The sequence below is a fragment of the Passer domesticus genome, chromosome 32 (assembly GCF_036417665.1).
Source record: "Passer domesticus isolate bPasDom1 chromosome 32, bPasDom1.hap1, whole genome shotgun sequence".
NCBI lineage: Eukaryota > Metazoa > Chordata > Aves > Passeriformes > Passeridae > Passer > Passer domesticus.
In genome coordinates this window covers 1,669,699-1,688,083 of record NC_087505.1, presented here as the reverse complement: position 1 = coordinate 1,688,083, position 18,385 = coordinate 1,669,699, and the positions used below count along the sequence as shown (strand labels likewise).

At 62.8% G+C, this 18,385-nt stretch overlaps 3 protein-coding genes across 3 annotated transcripts; 1 reads left to right on the top strand and 2 right to left on the bottom strand.

Moving 5' to 3' along the window:
• Window positions 1–46: 46 nt before the first annotated feature.
• LOC135288080 (Fc receptor-like protein 4) lies at window positions 47–5,020 on the bottom strand. Its single transcript, XM_064401362.1, has 10 exons — window positions 4,993–5,020; window positions 2,989–3,009; window positions 2,634–2,864; window positions 2,150–2,410; window positions 1,376–1,645; window positions 985–1,287; window positions 819–902; window positions 412–433; window positions 242–321; window positions 47–156 (listed from the first exon to the last, which is right to left on the bottom strand). Exons 1-10 carry the CDS (start codon window positions 5,018–5,020, stop codon window positions 47–49), a joined length of 1,410 nt encoding a protein of 469 aa, XP_064257432.1.
• Window positions 5,021–6,697: 1,677 nt separating this feature from the next.
• Window positions 6,698–9,660, bottom strand: LOC135288079 (Fc receptor-like protein 3). Its single transcript, XM_064401361.1, has 7 exons — window positions 9,630–9,660; window positions 9,038–9,058; window positions 8,665–8,895; window positions 8,193–8,447; window positions 7,816–8,094; window positions 7,275–7,577; window positions 6,698–6,723 (listed from the first exon to the last, which is right to left on the bottom strand). Exons 1-7 carry the CDS (start codon window positions 9,658–9,660, stop codon window positions 6,698–6,700), a joined length of 1,146 nt encoding a protein of 381 aa, XP_064257431.1.
• Window positions 9,661–12,909: 3,249 nt separating this feature from the next.
• On the top strand, window positions 12,910–16,095 carry LOC135288078 (low affinity immunoglobulin gamma Fc region receptor III-A-like). The gene is made up of 8 exons (XM_064401360.1): window positions 12,910–12,940; window positions 13,512–13,532; window positions 13,639–13,869; window positions 14,092–14,355; window positions 14,859–15,128; window positions 15,217–15,519; window positions 15,601–15,684; window positions 16,070–16,095. The coding sequence occupies exons 1-8, from the start codon at window positions 12,910–12,912 to the stop codon at window positions 16,093–16,095; spliced, it is 1,230 nt and encodes a 409-aa protein (XP_064257430.1).
• The last annotated feature ends 2,290 nt before the right edge of the window (window positions 16,096–18,385 follow it).

Below are 18,385 nucleotides of genomic sequence, written 5' to 3'. Positions count from 1 at the left end.
GGGTGCCCATGAGTGGGGACCCCCAGTGCCCCCAGTTGCCCCAGTGTCACAGCACATTCCCGTAGATGTCACCGGGTTCCCGTGGTGGCCCCTGGTGTCCCCGCAGCTCCGCGTAGGTCACCTGGGGATCCTGGAGTGTGGTGGCACGGGGGGACGCTGCGAGAGACATGGGCTGTGGGATCTGGGTGGGGTGACACTGGTGGGTGACGTGTCCCTCTGCTTGTGTCCCCCCTGTACTCACCCCCTGTTCCCTTGGTGACCACGACGTGGCTGTACAGCACCTCCCCCTCCTCTGGGGGGGCCGGGGGATCCGGGGGGGCCCTGAGGGAATAAAGGGGGTGTGGGGGAGGGAATGGGAGGTCTTGGGGGTTGGGGTAAAAGGGGAGAGTGTGGTTTGAGCCCCCCACTCACCTTTCCTGCTGCTTCCTGGCAGCTGCAGAGGAAAGAGGGGAGGGGTGACTGTGGGGTCCCAAGGCCCTCACCCCACTTTGGATTCCTGAACCCCCACAGGACCCTCAATTCCTTTCAGGACCCCCAAGAATCCTTGAAGCCCCCCAGAATTCATTAAATTCCCCAGTGCCCCCCAGCCAAATCTTCCTCAAGAACCCAAAGCACGGCAGAGACAGAGACCCCCCAAACACCCCCAGGGACCCTGAAAGAGCCCCCAACATCCCTGCAGGACCCTCCAGCACCTCCCCAGTCCCTACAGGACCCCAGACAAGGTCACAATCCTGGGGCTGTGGGTGCTGCCCTATCATTCCCCAATTCTCATGACCTCTGCAGCTCCCTGGGACCCCCGTCCCCCCATTGTCACCCACCCACACGGTGCCAGCGGTGCCAGGCCACAATGACACCCACGAGCAGGAGCAGGAACAAAAAGGCCCCTCCGACCCCTGCGGCCACTGCAAGAAACAGAGGGGACACATCAGGGTCACCCATCAGCCCAGGGGTCCTGCACTCCCTGGTGGCCCCGTGTGACCCCACCTGTGAGCCAGGCTGAGCCAGGTGTCACCTCCAGTGCCAGCTCTGGGCTGAGTGCCCGGAACACGCGGTGCCCGTCCTGTCCCAGCTGGTTGGTGGCCCTGCACTGGTAGGTGCCCGAATATCCCACATCGATGTCCCCCAGCTCCAGGAAGGGACCCCGGGCCAGCTCCTGCCCGTTGTGCAGCCAGGTGAAGGTGACAGGGGCTGAGCCCACCTGCACCGAGCAGCGCAGGGTCACGTTGTCACCTGTGCTCACCTGGTGTGCCAGGGGACCGGGGGTGATGGTGGCATTGGCCACGGGCACTGCGGGGACACAGAAAGGGCTGGCACAGGAGAGGTGGGATGGGGGTGCCGTGGGTGGGGTCACCCCCAGCCCGAGGGTCCCGCTCACCCAGGACGGTGACATTCAGGGGGTCACTCTCGGCCACGCTGTCCCCGTCGCTGACCCGGCACCGGTACTGGCCGCTGGCATCGTCCCCAACGTGGGGCAGCTCCAGTTGGGGGCCGGTGCCCAGCAGTGCCCCTGTGCCCTCCCGGTGCCAGGAGAAGATCAGGGGACCTGTCCCCATGGCCACCGTGCAGCTCAGCACCAGGCGGTCCCCCAGTGCCACCTGTCCCCCGGGGGGCTGCACCGACAGGGACACCCCCGAGAGCAGGACACCTACAGGGGGACACAGGAGGGATTGGGGAGCCAGGAAGGGTGGGGGACACGGGAGGGGAAAGAGGGGGGATTGGAGGGGAGCAGAGAGGATCCCAGTGAGCAGAAGGGGACCCTGGGAGGCATGTTGGGACATGGGGACAATAGGGAAACCTCGTGGAAAGTGGGAGAGACCCAGGCAGGGATGGGCAACCACAGGAGAGACTGAGGAGACTCAGGGAATGATTTGGGGTGTAGAGATGGGCGGGTGGAGGCAGGGAAGGAAGGGAGAGCAGAGGGTGGAGCAGGGACCTTGGAAGGGGTGGGGAATGCAGGGAGGGCTGGGGAGGACACAGAGAGGGATGAGGGATCTGCAGGGGGAGCTGGGCAGTCCTGGGGGAAAGCAAGAGGGACTTGGGAAATTGTGGGTGAGCCAGGGAGGAGTAAAGGGAGGGATGAAGGATTCAGGCAGTGCTGGGGAAACCCTTGGAGGATGTCGGGCTTCCCTGTCCCCATCCCTGCACTCACTGTGCACTGTCACTGTCACCCGCTCTGACTTCCACAGTGACCCCCCATAGCTCACATAGACACCGCAGCGGTAGCGGCCGCTGTGGCTCAGCAGCAGCGGGGACAGGGACAGCTCGGTCCACTGCTGGGGCCCTCTCAGTTGCTTCTCCTCATGGTAGAAGTACACATCTGTGAGCGGATTGTTCTCCCGACGCCGGCAGCGCAGTGTCACCGTGTCCCCCTCCAGCAGTGCCCGTGCTGGCACCTGCAGCACCAGCCAGTCTGGGGGACAGAGGGGACCTGTCACACCGGGGGCATCAGGAGGGTGATGATGGCACCGGGAGGCACCAGGGGCCACCCACTGTGAGAGAGAAGTCTCCTCACACTGGGATGAGAGCAGGGGACAGGCTCTGGTCACACAGGAGGTGACCCATGGAGCAGAGCCCACCCAGAGCCCTCGGGGTCCCCGCGGGTGCCAGGCTGGGGACACCCAAACCCCCCTCACCGTCTGAGACTGTCACGGGGGGGCTGAGCCCGGTGTCGGGTCTGTCACAGGTGTAGGTGCCACTCTCGGTGACAATGAGTCGGTCACCTCCCTCCTGCCACCATCTCTTCCCGTTCCTGTACCAGGTGGTGGCACCGGCTGTCCCCGAGCCCTGGCAGGTCAGTGTCACCCGGTCCCACAGCACCGCCGGCCTCCAGGGGGGCTGCACGAGGAGCTGGGTGGTCTGGGCACCTGCGGGTGACAGGGGACACCAGCCTGCCAGGGGACACCAGGCTGGCAGGGGACACCAGGCTGGCAGGGCCAGCGCGGGGCTGGGGACAGCGGGGTGGGGCCATGGCATCCCCCGAGGACTCACCAGCGAGGCCGAGGGTCTGGGCTGGAAGGGAGAAGGGACAGGGCTCAGTGGGGGTGGCACTGTGGGGACAGCAGCACGGGGACACGGGGTGTGGGGGCTGTCCCCACAAGGTCTCTGTGGGGACACGGGTGTGGCACAGATGCCTCGAGGACAGGGACACAGCAGCCAAGCCATGCTCAGGCATGGGGACCCCGTGCTGCCTCAGGGCACCCCTGCCAGCCCCACAGCCACATCCCCATGGCCCTGTGCCCGTGGTCCCACTCCTCTGGCACCTGTCCCCATGGCCCAAGCACAGGGTGCTTGTCCCCTTGTCCCTGTCCTGCATCCCTGTGGCCCTGTCCCCACAGCTGCCCCAGCCCCAAGGCTCCTTCTCTCACATCCTTGTCCCCACATCTCCATCCCCCTGTTCCTGTCCCCACATCCCAGTTCCCCTCCCTGTCCCCACTTTCTGTCCCCACAGCCACCCCACAACTCTGCTCACACTGGGCTCCATGCCCTGCTGGCCTTGGGGACCTCAGGGGACCCCGCAGCCCCCCTGTGCCCCCTCCCCTCCCCATGCCTGGGCTGTCAGGCCCGTGCCCGGGGCACTCACCCCACAGGAGCAGCGCCACCTTCCCGGCCATCCCGCTGTCCCCAGCCGTGTGCACTGGCTGTCACTCGCTGCTGTGGCCACCGCTCCCCTGGCTGGCAGCTCTTCGGATGAAGGAAAAGGAAGCAAGGTCAGGTGTCACCTTCATGTGGAGGTGGCCCTTGGTGGGGGCAGGGTGGCCACAGGCTGGGGACCGGATGGGGATGAGGCTGGGTGGGACAAGGTGAGATTTGGGGTTCCCAGGAGTGGGGAGCTCAGGGGGTTTGGGGAGGCAGGGATGGGTGTCCAGGGGAATGGGGAGTACCGGGGATGGGGTCCCTGGGAATGGGGGTCCTGAGGAGGGGGAGTCACCGGGGATGGGGGTGCAATGGGAATGGGGGACCCCAAGGCTGGGGGGACTCAGGGATGGGAGTGCCAGGGGAACGTGGGCTCCAGGGATTTGGGGTCATGGCATGGGTGTGCCAAGGATGGGGTGCAGGGGGAATGGGGGGGCCCCGTGGGCATTGGGGTCCTGGGAGAATCAAGGTCCTGGGGGAAGGGAGATTTCAGGGGATGGAATGAATGGTAGAGAGTTCCTTGGGGATGGGGTGCTGGGCCTTGGGGATCCTGGGGAATGTCAGAACTGGGATGGTGGTCACAGGCAAGGTGGGACATAAGGAATGGGGTTCCCATGATGTGATTTCCAGGGGAATGGGGGTCACAGGGATGAGCAGTGGCTGGGTGGACCTGTGGGTCTCAGCTTGTTCCCTGGGTGCCTCAGATTTTGGGGTGACCCAGAGCCAGCACAGCCCCCACAAGGTGCCAATGGCCTGGGGGTCACCCCAGAGAGATTCCGAGGGGCTTTGGGTCTGGGGAGCTGCTGCAGATGTGAGAATTCTGTAGGGGGAAATTGCCTGCCTGTACTTTTTTTCAGCCCTGCAAGAAGCACAAACCCCAAAGGGAGCCCAAGCAGTGGCTCTGCGAGGCCCTTTGATGGTTTTCAGAGCAGGGCTGGCTGAAAACCGCCCCTGCAGGGGCAGCTGTGAGGGAACCAGTCCGGAAATGCAGCAATTGATCGTTTTGTCCCTTGCAGCAAGGTTCTGAGAGAGCCCCAAAAACCCTGCAAAGACAACAACAATCTGCTCAACAACCTGCCTCGCTTTCTCCTCCTTTCTGTCAACAACCTGCAGCCATTTTGAAGGGCTTGGGAAGGATATGTGTGTTTGGCTGTCAGACAAGATGGAAATGTGTGGAAATACCGAGCAGTGGCTCTGCCCCTGTGGCCGTGGTGGGGCTGTGGGGAGTGACCCTGTGTGGATTCCAGGTGTCCCCAAAGCTGCTCCATCCCTGCCCTCCTCACCTGAGTGAAAGGCTGAGGGTTTGCAGGGATTGTGGCATAAAGCCACCAGAGGGGCTGCTGTGGACCAGAGACCTACCTGGGGTCAGGTGCTGCCTTCCTTCCATTCGCGATCATGGAGAGCGGTCGCGGGCGGTGCGCAGGGCGTGTGCCAGGCCCCGGGACACTGCTACGCTGCCACTGGGCACTAGGATCCAACCTGCTGCCTTGGCGGCTTCTACACACTGCCGGTGGTGGTGCAGGGACGGATTGGTGTCCGTGAGTTTGCAAAAGGAGCGATTTCCCCTCCTGGCTCCCGCCCGAGGCCGCCATGGCCCCTGAGGGGATCGAGCTCCACCGGGGCGCCCCCTGCTGGCCGGGAGGGAGCGCTCCCTGCAGCGCCCCCTGCTGGCCGCGGTTATAACTGCCACACAAACCAACAGCGCTGAGCGGGAGGGAAAGTTCTGGCTTTGTCTTCTTTGTTCTCTTCTGGTTTAGAAATTGCCTCAGAAATAATCTATTATTCCTTTTCCTACATTTTGGCCTGCAAACCCCATCATTTTTGAAATTAAAAAAATTTTAACGATATATCTTCTTTCCATTCCCGGAACATTCCCACTTTCCTCAGCAGATATTTCTCATTTAAACGAGTTGCCAACTCCTGGGTTCCAGCATGGATGGGACAGATACTCCAAGAGAAGACAGGTTCATTGACATGGCCCCCTCATGCTGTGCCTTTTAAGCCAGTAGGGCCACCAAGGGCTCTCTCCCCAGGTGGCACTTCTGGTCACCCAGCCACTCAGGAGCTGGCTTTGGCACAGTGTCACACTGTCCCCAGTGTGCCATGGCTGACAGAGTGATGGACAGACGGGGCCCTGTCTCACCAAAAGCAAGGCCTGACCCAGCCCTGCCACACACAGGTGTTCCAAAATGTCTCCAGACATCAAAGTTTTCCTGTCTCTGACACCCCACCCTGTGCCATGGCCTGATCCCCACTGCCCTGGAAAAGGGGGAGGCTGTGGAACCCCCACAGGGCCTTGGTGCCATCCTGGTGTGGGGAACACGGCAGAGGAGGGGCTGGGGACAGGGGACAAGAGAATCCAGAGCCTCCTGAAGGCCGCTTTGGCCATCAGAGCAGTGAAGGTCCAGGGCCCTGCCAGGTTCCTCTGGCAGAGGAAACGAGCTGGGGGAAATGTCTGGGGTTTGTTCCTTGTTGTGGCTTTCCCTGGAAATCGTTCCTTTTGTGACCCTTTGGACTCTGAAGCTTGTTGCTGTTGCTGTTGGTTTTATTGTGTCTCGTTGCTGGTTCAGGAAATTGTTCTTCTCTCAGCCCTTTGGGATCTTTGTGCCTCCACAGGGAGGGACAGGGGCAGTTTTTAGTGGCAGCACACACACGGGTGGGTGCCCATGGCTGGGGACCCCCAGTGCCCCCAGTTGCCCCAGTGTCACAGCACATTCCCGTAGATGTCACCGGGTTCCCGTGGTGGCCCCTGGTGTCCCCGCAGCTCCGCGTAGGTCACCTGGGGATCCTGGAGTGTGGTGGCACGGGGGGACACTGCGAGAGACATGGGCTGTGGGATCTGGGTGGGGTGACACTGGTGGGTGACGTGTCCCTCTGCGTGTGTCCCCCCTGTACTCACCCCCTGTTCCCTTGGTGACCACGACGTGGCTGTACAGCACCTCCCCCTCCTCTGGGGGGGCCGGGGGATCCGGGGGGGCCCTGAGGGAATAAAGGGGGTGTGGGGCAGGGAATGGGATGTCTTGGGGTTGGGGTAAAAGGGGAGAGTGTGGTTTGAGCCCCCCACTCACCTTTCCTGCTGCTTCCTGGCAGCTGCAGAGGAAAGAGGGGAGGGGTGACTGTGGGGTCCCAAGGCCCTGACCCCTCTCAGGATTCCTGAACCCCCACAGGACCCTCAATTCCTTTCAGCACCCCCAAGCATCCTTGAAGCCCCCCAGAATTCATGAACCTCCCCAGCGCCCCCCAACCAACTCCTCCTCAAGAAGCCAAAGCCCGGCAGAGACAAAGACCCCCCAAACACCCCCAGGGACCCTGAAAGAGCCCCCAGCATCCCTGCAGGACCCTCCAGCACCTCCCCAATCCCTACAGGACCACCAGACAAGGTCATAATCCTGGGGCTGTGAGTGCTGCCCTATCATTCCCCAATTCTTGGCACCTCTACAGCTCCCTGGGACCCCCGTCCCCCCATTGTCACCCACCCACACGGTGCCAGCAGTGCCAGGCCACAGTGACACCCAGGAGCAGGAGCAGGAACAAAAGGGCCCCTCCGACCCCTGCGGCCACTGCAAGAAACAGAGGGGACACATCAGGGTCACCATCACCCCAGGGGTCCTGCACTCCCTGGTGACCCCGTGTGACCCCACCTGTGAGCCAGGCTGAGCCAGGTGTCACCTCCAGGGCCAGCTCTGGGCTGAGTGCCCGGAACACGCGGTGCCCGTCCTGTCCCAGCTGGTTGGTGGCCACGCACTGGTAGGTGCCCGAATGTCCCACATCGATGTCCCCCAGCTCCAGGAGGGGACCCCGGGCCACCTCCTGCCCGTTGTGCAGCCAGGTGAAGGTGACAGGGGCTGAGCCCACCTGCACCGAGCAGCGCAGGGTCACGTTGTCACCTGTGCTCACCTGGTGTGCCAGGGGACTGAGGGTGATGGTGGCATTGGCCACGGGCACTGCGGGGACACAGACGGGGCTGAGGCCACAGGGAGGGGCTGGCAGCTGGCGGGGGGATAGGGACAGGGGGGATGGGTGTGATGGAGGATACCAGGGGTGTGGTCACACCACAGAGGGGTGAGGGGACACAGGGCAGATACTCGGGGACCCAGTAGACGTGTCTGGAGCACATGGACATACCCAGGCAGGGGATCCCGGGGGTCTCTGGGCTCACCCCGTGCCCATCCCCGCACTCACTGCGCACCGTGACGCGGAGCCGGGCGCTGCTCTTCCTCACGTTCCCCTCCTCGGAGCGCACCTGGCAGCTGTAATGCCCCGAGTGGGAGACCCCCACGGCGGGCACCAGCAGCTGCGGGGACCCCTGCGGGCCCCCCACCACCTGCCCGTCCCGGTAGAACACGTGCAGGAGGGGGGCTCGGGGCCGCAGGGGGCTGGGGGTGCTGAGGCAGCTGAGAGTCAGGGGGGACCCCTCGGTGGGCTCGGGGGGACCCTCCAGCACTGGAACCGAGAAGAGATCTGGGAAGGAGAGGGGAGGTGAGGACTGTGACTCTGAGTCTGCTGGGAAGTGGCTTAGGGGTGTCAGGAGATTGGAGTTCCAGCCGTGGGGTGCTCACCGTGCACTGTCACTGTCACTGCTGCTGACATTGACATTCCTGAGCCCACCCGGCCCCTGCAGTGGTAGATGCCACTGTGGTTCAGCTGCAGGGGGGACAGGGACAGCTCGGTCCCTGTGAGGGACCCCCCCAAATCCTTCACGTCCTGATAAAATCGTGCCTCAGTGACTGGGTTGTCGTGCCGGCCCCGGCAGCGCAGTGTCACCGTGTCCCCCTCCAGCAGTGCCTGTGCTGGCACCTGCAACACCAGCTCATCTGTGGGACAGGAGGGTCCCATCTCACTGAGGGGCTTGAGACAGGTCTGAGCTGTGTCCCGTGGCCCAGGGGACATCTGTGTGCACTGGGGTGCACTGGGGTGTCCATGTGTGCAGGACACAGGGTCTCACCGCAGGAGGGCTGGGAGGCCACCCACGGAGCAGAGCCCACCCAGAGCTGTCAGGGGCCACCCTGATCATTTAAGATCCCAACTCACCATCAAAGACACCCACGGGGGAGCTGAACCCACTGCCGGGTCTGTAACATTCATAGATGCCTCTCTCGGTGACCTTGAAGTGGTCGCGTCCCTGCTGCCACCATTGCTGCTTGTCCTTGTACCAGGTGGTGGCACCGGCTGTCCCCGAGCCCTGGCAGGTCAGTGTCACCCGGTCCCACAGAACCGCCGGCCTCCAGGGGGGCTCCACGAGGAGCTGGGTGGTCTGGGCACCTGCGTGTGACAGGGGACATCAGGCTGCCAGGGGACACCAGGCTGGCAGGGGACACCAGGCTGCCAGGGGACACCAGCCTGCCAGGGCCAGCGCGGGGCTGGGGACAGCGGGGTGGGGCCATGGCATCCCCCGAGGACTCACCAGCGAGGCCGAGGGTCTGGGCTGGAAGGGAGAAGGGACAGGGCTCAGTGGGGGTGGCACTGTGGGGACAGCAGCACGGGGACACGGGGTGTGGGGGCTGTCCCCACAAGGTCTCTGTGGGGACACGGGTGTGGCACAGATGCCTCGAGGACAGGGACACAGCAGCCAAGCCATGCTCAGGCATGGGGACCCCGTGCTGCCTCAGGTCACCCCTGCCAGCCCCACAGCCACATCCCCATGGCCCTGTGCCCGTGGTCCCACTCCTCTGGCACCTGTCCCCATGGCCCAAGCACAGGCTGCTTGTCCCCTTGTCCCTGTCCTGCATCCCTGTGGCCCTGTCCCCACAGCTGCCCCAGCCCCAAGGCTCCTTCTCTCACATCCTTGTCCCCACATCTCCATCCCCCTGTTCCTGTCCCCACATCCCAGTTCCCATCCCTGTCCCCACTTCCTGTCCCCAAAGCCACCCCACAACTCTGCTCACACTGGGCTCCATGCCCTGCTGGCCTTGGGGACCTCAGGGGACCCCGCAGCCCCCCTGTGCCCCCTCCCTTCCCCATGCCTGGGCTGTCAGGCCCGTGCCCGGGGCACTCACCCCACAGGAGCAGCGCCACCTTCCCGGCCATCCCGCTGTCCCCAGCCGTGTGCACTGGCTGTCACTCGCTGCCGGGGGTGGCTGTCCCCTGGGTGGTGGCTCTTTGGCCAAAGGGGAAGGAAGCGAGGTCACGTCCGTCCCCACATGTTGGTGGCCCTTGGTGGGGGCAGGGTGGCCACAGGCTGGGGACATGATGGGATAGTCTGGGGACATGGTGGGGGATGCTGTGTGCAGGAGTGGGGGGCTCAGGGTGATGCGGGGAACCAAGGATGGGTGTCCAGGAGAATGGGGGTCCAGGGAATTGGGGTCTCCATGCCTGGGGGGATTCAGGGATAGGGGTGCTGTGGGAACAGGGTCCCCAGGGATTTGGGGTCATGGCATGTGGGTGCCAGGGTTGGGGGTGCAGGTGGATAAAGGGGACCCTCAGGAATGGGGGTTCTGTGGAAGAAGCAGCCCGTGGGATGGGATCAAGGCAATGGTGGCCCTGGGCAATGGCAGTGCTGGGATGGGGGTGCCAGGGAGGAGAGACCACGGCAATGGGGGTGCCCTGGTTCCCAGGGGAATGGGGGTGCCAGGGATGGGCAGTGGCTGGGTGGGCACGGGGGTCACAGCTCCTTCACGGGGTGCCTCAGATTTTGGGGTGACCCAAAATCCCTGGGGGACCCCAGGGCTGTCCTGGCAGGCTCTGTGTCCCTGCCCCAACACCCCTGGGCCAGGTGCCTCCATTTCCTGGATCTGCCATCCCAGGCAACACTTATACATCCATAGAAAAATAAAAGGAAAATATCTTTCCCACACCGTTTTTTCCCCCATGAACAAACTCATCAAAAATCAAACTGATAAGGTGTAAAATGCTCTGATTTATAAAATCCTTTTAATTGTTGCTCTCACAATAAAAACACAAACAAATCCCAAAGAAATGAGACTTTTTGGCTCCCTTTTGCAGCCCCTTGGTGCATCCCACAGCAGGGTTTGCTTGTGGATGACAGAGAGAGTGGAATCTCCCTGAGTGTCCAGCAGCTCCATGGGATTGTTCCCTGCCTGCTGGGCAGCAAACAAACACCTAAGGCAGCCTTTTGTTGGGCCATGTTTAGGAACTCTTCCCATGTTTCTCATTCCCACCCTGAAACTTGATTGGATTCCCATGGAGGAAGGGGAGAAGCTCTGTCCGTCCTTGGGACAGTGCACAGGACTCTGGAAATGCCCCTGTGTGCCTCAGGGTGTGATTCCCTGGAAAATACACTCCAGCCTGCCCTGAATTCCCCAGCCTGGACACTCCCTGCTCCTGCTGTGACACCCCTGTTCCCCAGCCCCTCGTGTGCAGCCCCTGCTCAATATTCCCAAACTTTCCCCTCTCTTCTGCTGTGCACAGCCAGAACTCAAACATTTCTTTCTGGGAGGTTCCAAAGGATGCAGGATTTGTTCAAGAAGGAGGGTCCTGGTCAGGTTGTTGAGCAGATTGTTGTGGGATTTGCAGTAGTTTTGTGGTTTTCTCAGTCCCTTGGGCAAAGGGACACATGATCAATTGCTGCATTTCCGCACTGGTTCCCTCACAGCTGCCCCTGCAGGAGCGGTTTCCAGCCAGCCCTGCTCTGAAAACCATCAAAGGGCCTCGCAGAGCCACTGCTTGGGCTCCCTTTGGGGTTTGTGCTTCTTGCAGGGCTGAGCAAACCACAGGCAGGCATTTTTCCCCCACAGAATTCTCACCTCTGCAGCAGCTCTAAAGCTGCCACAATCAAAGCCAAAGGGGCAGGGCCACCCTCAGGTCCTGGCTGCCACCTGGGGCTGGCCAGAGCAGGGCTGGGCAGTGGCCATCCCTGTGCAGTGGGGCTGGGCCATGGCTGAGCCCACCCTTGATGGCCACTGGCTTCAGGAATCAGGATTTTGGGGGTTCCTTCCTGCCCAGGGCTCAGATCCTGCTGGGGAGAAGCAGGAATGGAGAAGTCTGGGCCCCCCTGGATCCTCCATCCCCCAGGACAGGACCCCCTTGTCCAGCACGTGTCCCCCAGGGACAGGATCCCCCCAGGACAGGACCCCCTGGATGTGCCCCCCAGGACAGAACCCGCCCCCGTGTGACACTCAGCACAAACGGCCACTTCCTTCTGCTGAGGGAGAGAGAAAGTGAAAGTGTTGGGGGGCACAGAGGGACACCCCCATCCCCCACAGCCCCCCCAGCCCTCCCTGCAGACCCCTCACCCCTGCTTCCCCCACTCTTGGGTTCCCCCAACCCATTCCCTGCTCAGGTGCCCCCCAGGATCACCAAGGCATGAACTGGGGGGGTGGGAAATGGAGGGGAAAATGATGGAAATGGAAATGAAGAGAGGAAAAAGCCCCTGGGGGATGGGGGACACAGAGCCAGACCCTCGCAGGATCTACCTGGGGTGACCCTCCCAAACCACAAGCACCCTGGGGAGACTTTGCTGGGCCCTGGGACACCCCAAAGTCTGAAGCACCCAGAGAAGGAGCTGAGACCCCTGTGCCCACCCAGCCACTGCCCATCCCTGGCACCCCCATTCCCCAGGGACCCCAACCATGGACCCCATTCCTTATATCCCCCATCCCTGGGACCCCCAACCCAGTACTGACATTCCCCAGGATCTCCATGGCCCAGCACCCCCATTCCCAGGGGATCCCCCATTCCCCCAGCATCCCCATCCCATGACCCCAAATCCCTGGAGCCCACGTACCCCTGGAACCCCCAACCCAGTAGTGACATTCCCCAGGATCTCCATGGCCCAGGACTCCATTCCAAAGGAACCTTCTCCCATTTATTCCAGCCCCTACAATCCTCTTTTCCCAGGACCTTGATTATCCCAGGACCCCCAAGCCCACAGGAACCCCCACAGCCCCTGCACCCCATCCTTGGCACACCCATGCCATGACCCCAAATCCCTGGAGCCCACGTTCCCCTGGCACTCCCATCCCTGAATCCCCCCAGCCCTGGGGTCACCCATTCCCATTGCACCCCCATCCCCGGTGACTCCCCCTCCTCAGGACCCCCATTCCCAGGGACCCCTTCCCTGGCTCCTAAAACCCTGAGCCCCCCACTCATGGCAACCCATGTCCCACCGTGTGCCACCCAGCCGTGTCCGCATCCTGTCCCCACCCTGCCCACAGCCTGTGCCCAGCCTGTGGCCACCCTGCCCCCACCCGGTGCCACCTCCACATGAAGGTGACACCTGACCTCGCTTCCTTCCCCTTTGGCCAAAGAGCCACCACCCAGGGGACAGCCACCCCCGGCAGCGAGTGACAGCCAGTGCACATGGCTGGGGACAGCGGGATGGCCGGGAAGGTGGCGCTGCTCCTGTGGGGTGAGTGCCCCGGGCACGGGCCTGACAGCCCAGGCATGGGGAGGGGAGGGGGCACAGGGGGGCTGCGGGGTCCCCTGAGGTCCCCAAGGCCAGCAGGGCATGGAGCCCAGTGTGAGCAGAGTTGTGGGGTGGCTGTGGGGACAGGAAGTGGGGACAGGGAGGGGAACTGGGATGTGGGGACGGGAACAGCGGGATGGAGATGTGGGGACAAGGATGTGAGAGAAGGAGCCTTGGGGCTGGGGCAGCTGTGGGGACAGGGCCACAGGGATGTAGGACAGGGAGAAGGGGACAAGCACCCTGTGCTTGGGCCATGGGGACAGGTGCCAGAGGAGTGGGACCACGGGCACAGGGCCATGGGGATGTGGCTGTGGGGCTGGCAGGGGTGACCTGAGGCAGCACGGGGTCCCCATGCCTGAGCATGGCTTGGCTGCTGTGTCCCTGTCCTCGAGGCATCTGTGCCACACCCGTGTCCCCACAGAGACCTTGTGGGGACAGCCCCCACACCCCGTGTCCCCGTGCTGCTGTCCCCACAGTGCCACCCCCACTGAGCCCTGTCCCTTCTCCCTTCCAGCCCAGACCCTCGGCCTCGCTGGTGAGTCCTCGGGGGATGCCATGGCCCCACCCCGCTGTCCCCAGCCCCGCGCTGGCCCTGCCAGCCTGGTGTCCCCTGGCAGCCTGGTGTCCCCTGTCACCCGCAGGTGCCCAGACCACCCAGCTCCTCGTGCAGCCCCCCTGGAGGCCGGCGGTGCTGTGGGACCGGGTGACACTGACCTGCCAGGGCTCGGGGACAGCCGGTGCCACCACCTGGTACAAGGACGGGAAGAGATGGGGGCAGGAGGGCAGTGACCGCCTCATTGTCACCGAGAGTGGCACCTACACCTGTGACAGACCCGACACCGGGCGCAGCCCCCCTGTGACAGTCTCAAAGGGTGAGGGGGTTTTGGGTGTCCCCAGGCTGGCACCCGCGGGGACCCCGAGGGCTCTGGGTGGGCTCTGCTCCATGGGTCACTCCTGTGTGACCAGAGCCTGTCCCCTGCTCTCATCCCAGTGCGAGGAGACTTCTCTCTTACAATGGGTGGCCCCTGGTGCCTCCCGGTGCCATCATCACCCTCCTGATGCCCCTGGTGTGACAGGTCCCCTCTGTCCCCCAGGTGTGCTGGTGCTGCAGGTGCCAGCGCGGGCACTGCTGGAGGGGGACACGGTGACACTGCGCTGCAGGAGCTGGTGGAACAACACGCTCAGAGATGTGTACTTCTACCATGAAGAGAAGCAACTGAGAGGGCCCCAGGATGAGACCGAGCTGTCCCTGTCCCCCCTGCAGCTGAGCCACAGCGGCCGCTACCGCTGCCAGGGCTATGTGAGCTATGTGGTGTCACAGTGGAGAGAGTCGGAGCGGGTGACAGTGACAGTGCACAGTGAGTGCAGGGATGGGGACAGGGAAGCCCGACATCCTCCAAGGGTTTCCCCAGCACTGCCTGAATCCTTCACCCCTCCCTTTACTCCTCCCTGGCTCACCCACAATTTCCCAAGTCCCTCTTGCTTTCCCCCAGGACTGCCCAGCTCCCCCTGCAGATCCCTCATCCCTCTCTGTGTCCTCCCCAGCCCTCCCTGCATTCCCCACCCCTTCCAAGGTCCCTGCTCCACCCTCTGCTCTCCCTTCCTTCCCTGCCTCCACCCGCCCATCTCTACACCCCAAATCATTCCCTGAGTCTCCTCAGTCTCTCCTGTGGTTCCCCATCCCTGCCTGGCTCTCTCCCCCTTTCCACGGGGTCTCACCATTGTCCCCATGTCCCACCATGCCTCCCAGGGTCCCCTTCTGCTCACTGGGATCCTCTCTGCTCCCCTCCAATCCCCCCTCTTTCCCCTCCCGTGTCCCCCACCCTTCCTGGCTCCCCAATCCCTCCTGTGTCCCCCACAGGGATCCCACCCTCGGGGGTGTCCCTGTCGGTGCAGCCCCCCGGGGGACAGGTGGCACTGGGGGACCGCCTGGTGCTGAGCTGCACGGTGGCCATGGGGACAGGTCCCCTGTCCTTCTCCTGGCACCGGGAGGGCTCAGGGGCACTGCTGGGCACCGGCCCCCAACTGGAGCTGCCCCACGTTGGGGACAATGCCAGCGGGCAGTACCGGTGCCGGGTCAGAGACGGGGACAGCGTGGCCCAGAGTGACCCCCTGAATGTCACCGTCCTGGGTGAGCGGGACCCTCGGGCTGGGGGTGACCCCACCCACGGCACCCCCATCCCACTTCTCCTGTGCCAGCCCTGTCTGTGTCCCCGCAGTGCCCGTGGCCAATGCCACCATCACCCCCGGTCCCCTGGCACACCAGGTGCACACAGGTGACAACGTGACCCTGCGCTGCTCGGTGCAGGTGGGCTCAGCCCCTGTCACCTTCACCTGGCTGCACAACGGGCAGGAGCTGGCCCGGGGTCCCCTCCTGGAGCTGGGGGACATCGATGTGGGACATTCGGGCACCTACCAGTGCGTGGCCACCAACCAGCTGGGACAGGACGGGCACCGCGTGTTCCGGGCACCCAGCCCAGAGCTGGCCCTGGAGGTGACACCTGGCTCAGCCTGGCTCACAGGTGGGGTCACACGGGGCCACCAGGGAGTGCAGGACCCCTGGGGTGATGGTGACCCTGATGTGTCCCCTCTGTTTCTTGCAGTGGCCGCAGGGGTCGGAGGGGCCCTTTTGTTCCTGCTCCTGCTCGTGGGTGTCATTGTGGCCTGGCACCGCTGGCACCGTGTGGGTGGGTGACAATGGGGGGACAGGGGTCCCAGGGAGCTGCAGAGGTCATGAGAATTGGGGAATGATAGGGCAGCACTCACAGCACCAGGATTGTGACCTTGTCTGGGTGTCCTGTAGGCATTGGGGAGGTGCTGGAGGGTCCTGCAGGGATGCTGGGGGCTCTTTCAGGGTCCCTTGGGGTGTTTGGGGGTCTCTGTCTCTGCCGGGCTTTGGGTTCTTGAGGCAGAGTTGCTTGGGGGCCACTGGGGAGGTTCATGAATTCTGGGGGGCTTCAAGGATGCTTGGGGGTCCTGAAAGGAATTGAGGGTCCTGTGGGGGTTCAGGAATCCTGAGAGGGGTCAGGGCCTTGGGACCCCACAGTCACCCCTCCCCTCTTTCCTCTGCAGCTGCCAGGAAGCAGCAGGAAAGGTGAGTGGGGGCTCAAACCACACTCTCCCCTGTTACCCCAACCCCCAAGGCCTCCCATTCCCTCCCCCACACCCCCTTCATTCCCTCAGGGCCCCCCCGGATCCCCCGGCCCCCCCAGAGGAGGGGGAGGTGCTGTACAGCCATGTCGTGGTCACCAAGGGAACAGGGGGTGAGTACAGGGGGGACACACGCAGAGGGACACGTCACCCACCGGGGTCACCCCACCCAGATCCCACAGCCCGTGTCTCTCGCAGCGTCCCCCCGTGCCACCACACTCCAGGATCCCCAGGTGACCTACGCGGAGCTGCGGGGACACCAGGGGCCACCACGGGAACCCGGTGACATCTACGGGAATGTGCTGTGACACTGGGGCAACTGGGGGCACTGGGGGTCCCCAGCCATGGGCACCCACCCGTGTGTGTGCTGCCACTAAAAACTGCCCCTGTCCCTCCCTGTGGAGGCACAAAGATCCCACAGGGCTGAGAGAAGAACAATTTCCTGAACCAGCAACGAGACACAATAAAACCAACAGCAACAGCAACAAGCTTCAGAGTCCACATGGTCACAAAAGGAACGATTTCCAGGGAAAGCCACAACAAGGAACAAACCCCAGATGCTGTCCCCAGCACATTTACTCTGCCAGAGGAACCTGGCAGGGCCCAGGACCTTCAGTGCTCTGATGGCCAAAGCGGCCTTCAGGAGGCTCTGGATTCTCTTGTCCCCTGTCCCCAACCCCTCCTCTGCCGTGTTCCCCACACCAGGATGGCACCAAGGCCCTGTGGGGGTTCCTGAGCCTCCCCCTTTTCCAGGGCAGTCAGGATCAGGCCATGGCACAGGGTGGGGTGTCAGAGACAGGAAAACTTTGATGTCTGGAGACATTTTGGAACACCTGTGTGTGGCAGGGCTGGGTCAGGCCTTGCTTTTGGTGAGACAGGGCCCCGTCTGTCCATCAGTCTGTCAGCCATGGCACTCTGGGGACAGTGTGACACTCTGCCAAAGCCAGCTCCTGAGTGGCTGGGGGACCAGAAGTGCCACCTGGGGAGAGAGCCCTTGGTCACCCTACTGGCTTAAAAGGCACAGCATGAGGGGGCCAAGTCCCTGACCCTGTCTTCTCTTGGGGTGTTTGTCTCATCCACACTGGAACCCAGGAGTTGTCAACTCGTTTAAATGAGAAATATCTGCTGAGGAAACTGGGAACGTTCCTGGAATGGAAAGAAGATACATCGTTAAAATTTTTTGAATTTCAAAAATGATGGGGATTCCAGGCCAGAGTGTAGGAAAAGGAATAATAGATTATTTCTGAGGAAATTTTTAAGCCAGAAGAGAACAAACAAGACAAAGCAGAACTTTCCCTCCCGCTCAGCGCTGTTGGTTTGTGTGGCAGTTATAACCGCGGCCAGCAGGGGGCGCTGCAGGGAGCGCTCCCTCCCGGCCAGCAGGGGGCGCTGCAGGGAGCGCTCCCTCCCGGCCAGCAGGGGGCGCCCCGGTGGAGCTCGATCCCCTCAGGGGCCATGGCGGCCTCGGGCGGGAGCCAGGAGGGGAAATCGCTCCTTTTGCAAACTCACGGGCAACAGTCGCTCCCTGCACCACCACTGGCAATGTGTAGAAGCCTCCAAGGCAGCAGGTTGGATCCTAGTGCCCAGTGGCAGCGTAGCAGTGTCCCCAGGCCTGGCACACGCTCTGTGCAATGCCCGCAACCGCTCTCCATGATCCCGAATGGAAGGAAGGCAGCACCTGACCCCAGGTAGGTCTCTGGTCCACAGCAGCCCCTCTGGTGGCTTTATGCCACAATCCCTGCAAACCCTCAGCCTTTCACTCAGGTGAGGAGGGCAGGGATGGAGCAGCTTTGGGGACACCTGGAATCCACACAGGGTCACTCCCCACAGCCCCACCACAGCCACAGGGAGAGCCACTGCTCGGTATTTCCACACTTTTCCCTCTTGTCTGACAGCCGAACCAGAATGGAAATATTCTTCCCGAGTCCTTCCAAAAGGCTGCAGGTTTGAGACAGAAAGTAGGACAAACCCAGGCAGGTTGTTGAGCAGATTGTTGTTGTCTTTGCAGGGTATTTGGGGCTCTCTCAGAACCTTGCTGCAAGGGACAAATGATCAATTGCTGCATTTCTGGACTGGTTCCCTCACAGCTGCCCCTGCAGGGGCGGTTTCCAGCCAGCCCTGCTCTGAAAACCATCAAAGGGCCTGGCAGAGCCACTGCTTGGGCTCCCTTTGGGGTTTGTGCTTCTTGCAGGGCTGAAAAAAAGTACGGGCAGGCAATTTCCCCCTACAGAATTCTCA

Bases quoted from the DNA above. Each gene is read 5' to 3' on its own strand.
- LOC135288079 (XM_064401361.1), bottom strand. From the start codon at position 9,660: ATGGCCGGGAAGGTGGCGCTGCTCCTGTGGG. The intron at 9,059-9,629 runs GTGAGTGCCCCG...TCTCCCTTCCAG, and splicing joins GGTGGCGCTGCTCCTGTGGG to CCCAGACCCTCGGCCTCGCT. The intron at 8,896-9,037 runs GTGAGTCCTCGG...TGTCACACGCAG, and splicing joins CCAGACCCTCGGCCTCGCTG to GTGCCCAGACCACCCAGCTC.
- LOC135288080 (XM_064401362.1), bottom strand. From the start codon at position 5,020: ATGGAAGGAAGGCAGCACCTGACCCCAG. The intron at 2,865-2,988 runs GTGAGTCCTCGG...TGTCACCCGCAG, and splicing joins CCAGACCCTCGGCCTCGCTG to GTGCCCAGACCACCCAGCTC. The intron at 903-984 runs GTGGGGTCACAC...TGTTTCTTGCAG, and splicing joins TGGCTCAGCCTGGCTCACAG to TGGCCGCAGGGGTCGGAGGG.
- LOC135288078 (XM_064401360.1), top strand. From the start codon at position 12,910: ATGGCCGGGAAGGTGGCGCTGCTCCTGTGGG. The intron at 14,356-14,858 runs GTGAGTGCAGGG...TGTCCCCCACAG, and splicing joins GGTGACAGTGACAGTGCACA to GGATCCCACCCTCGGGGGTG. The intron at 15,129-15,216 runs GTGAGCGGGACC...GTGTCCCCGCAG, and splicing joins CCTGAATGTCACCGTCCTGG to TGCCCGTGGCCAATGCCACC.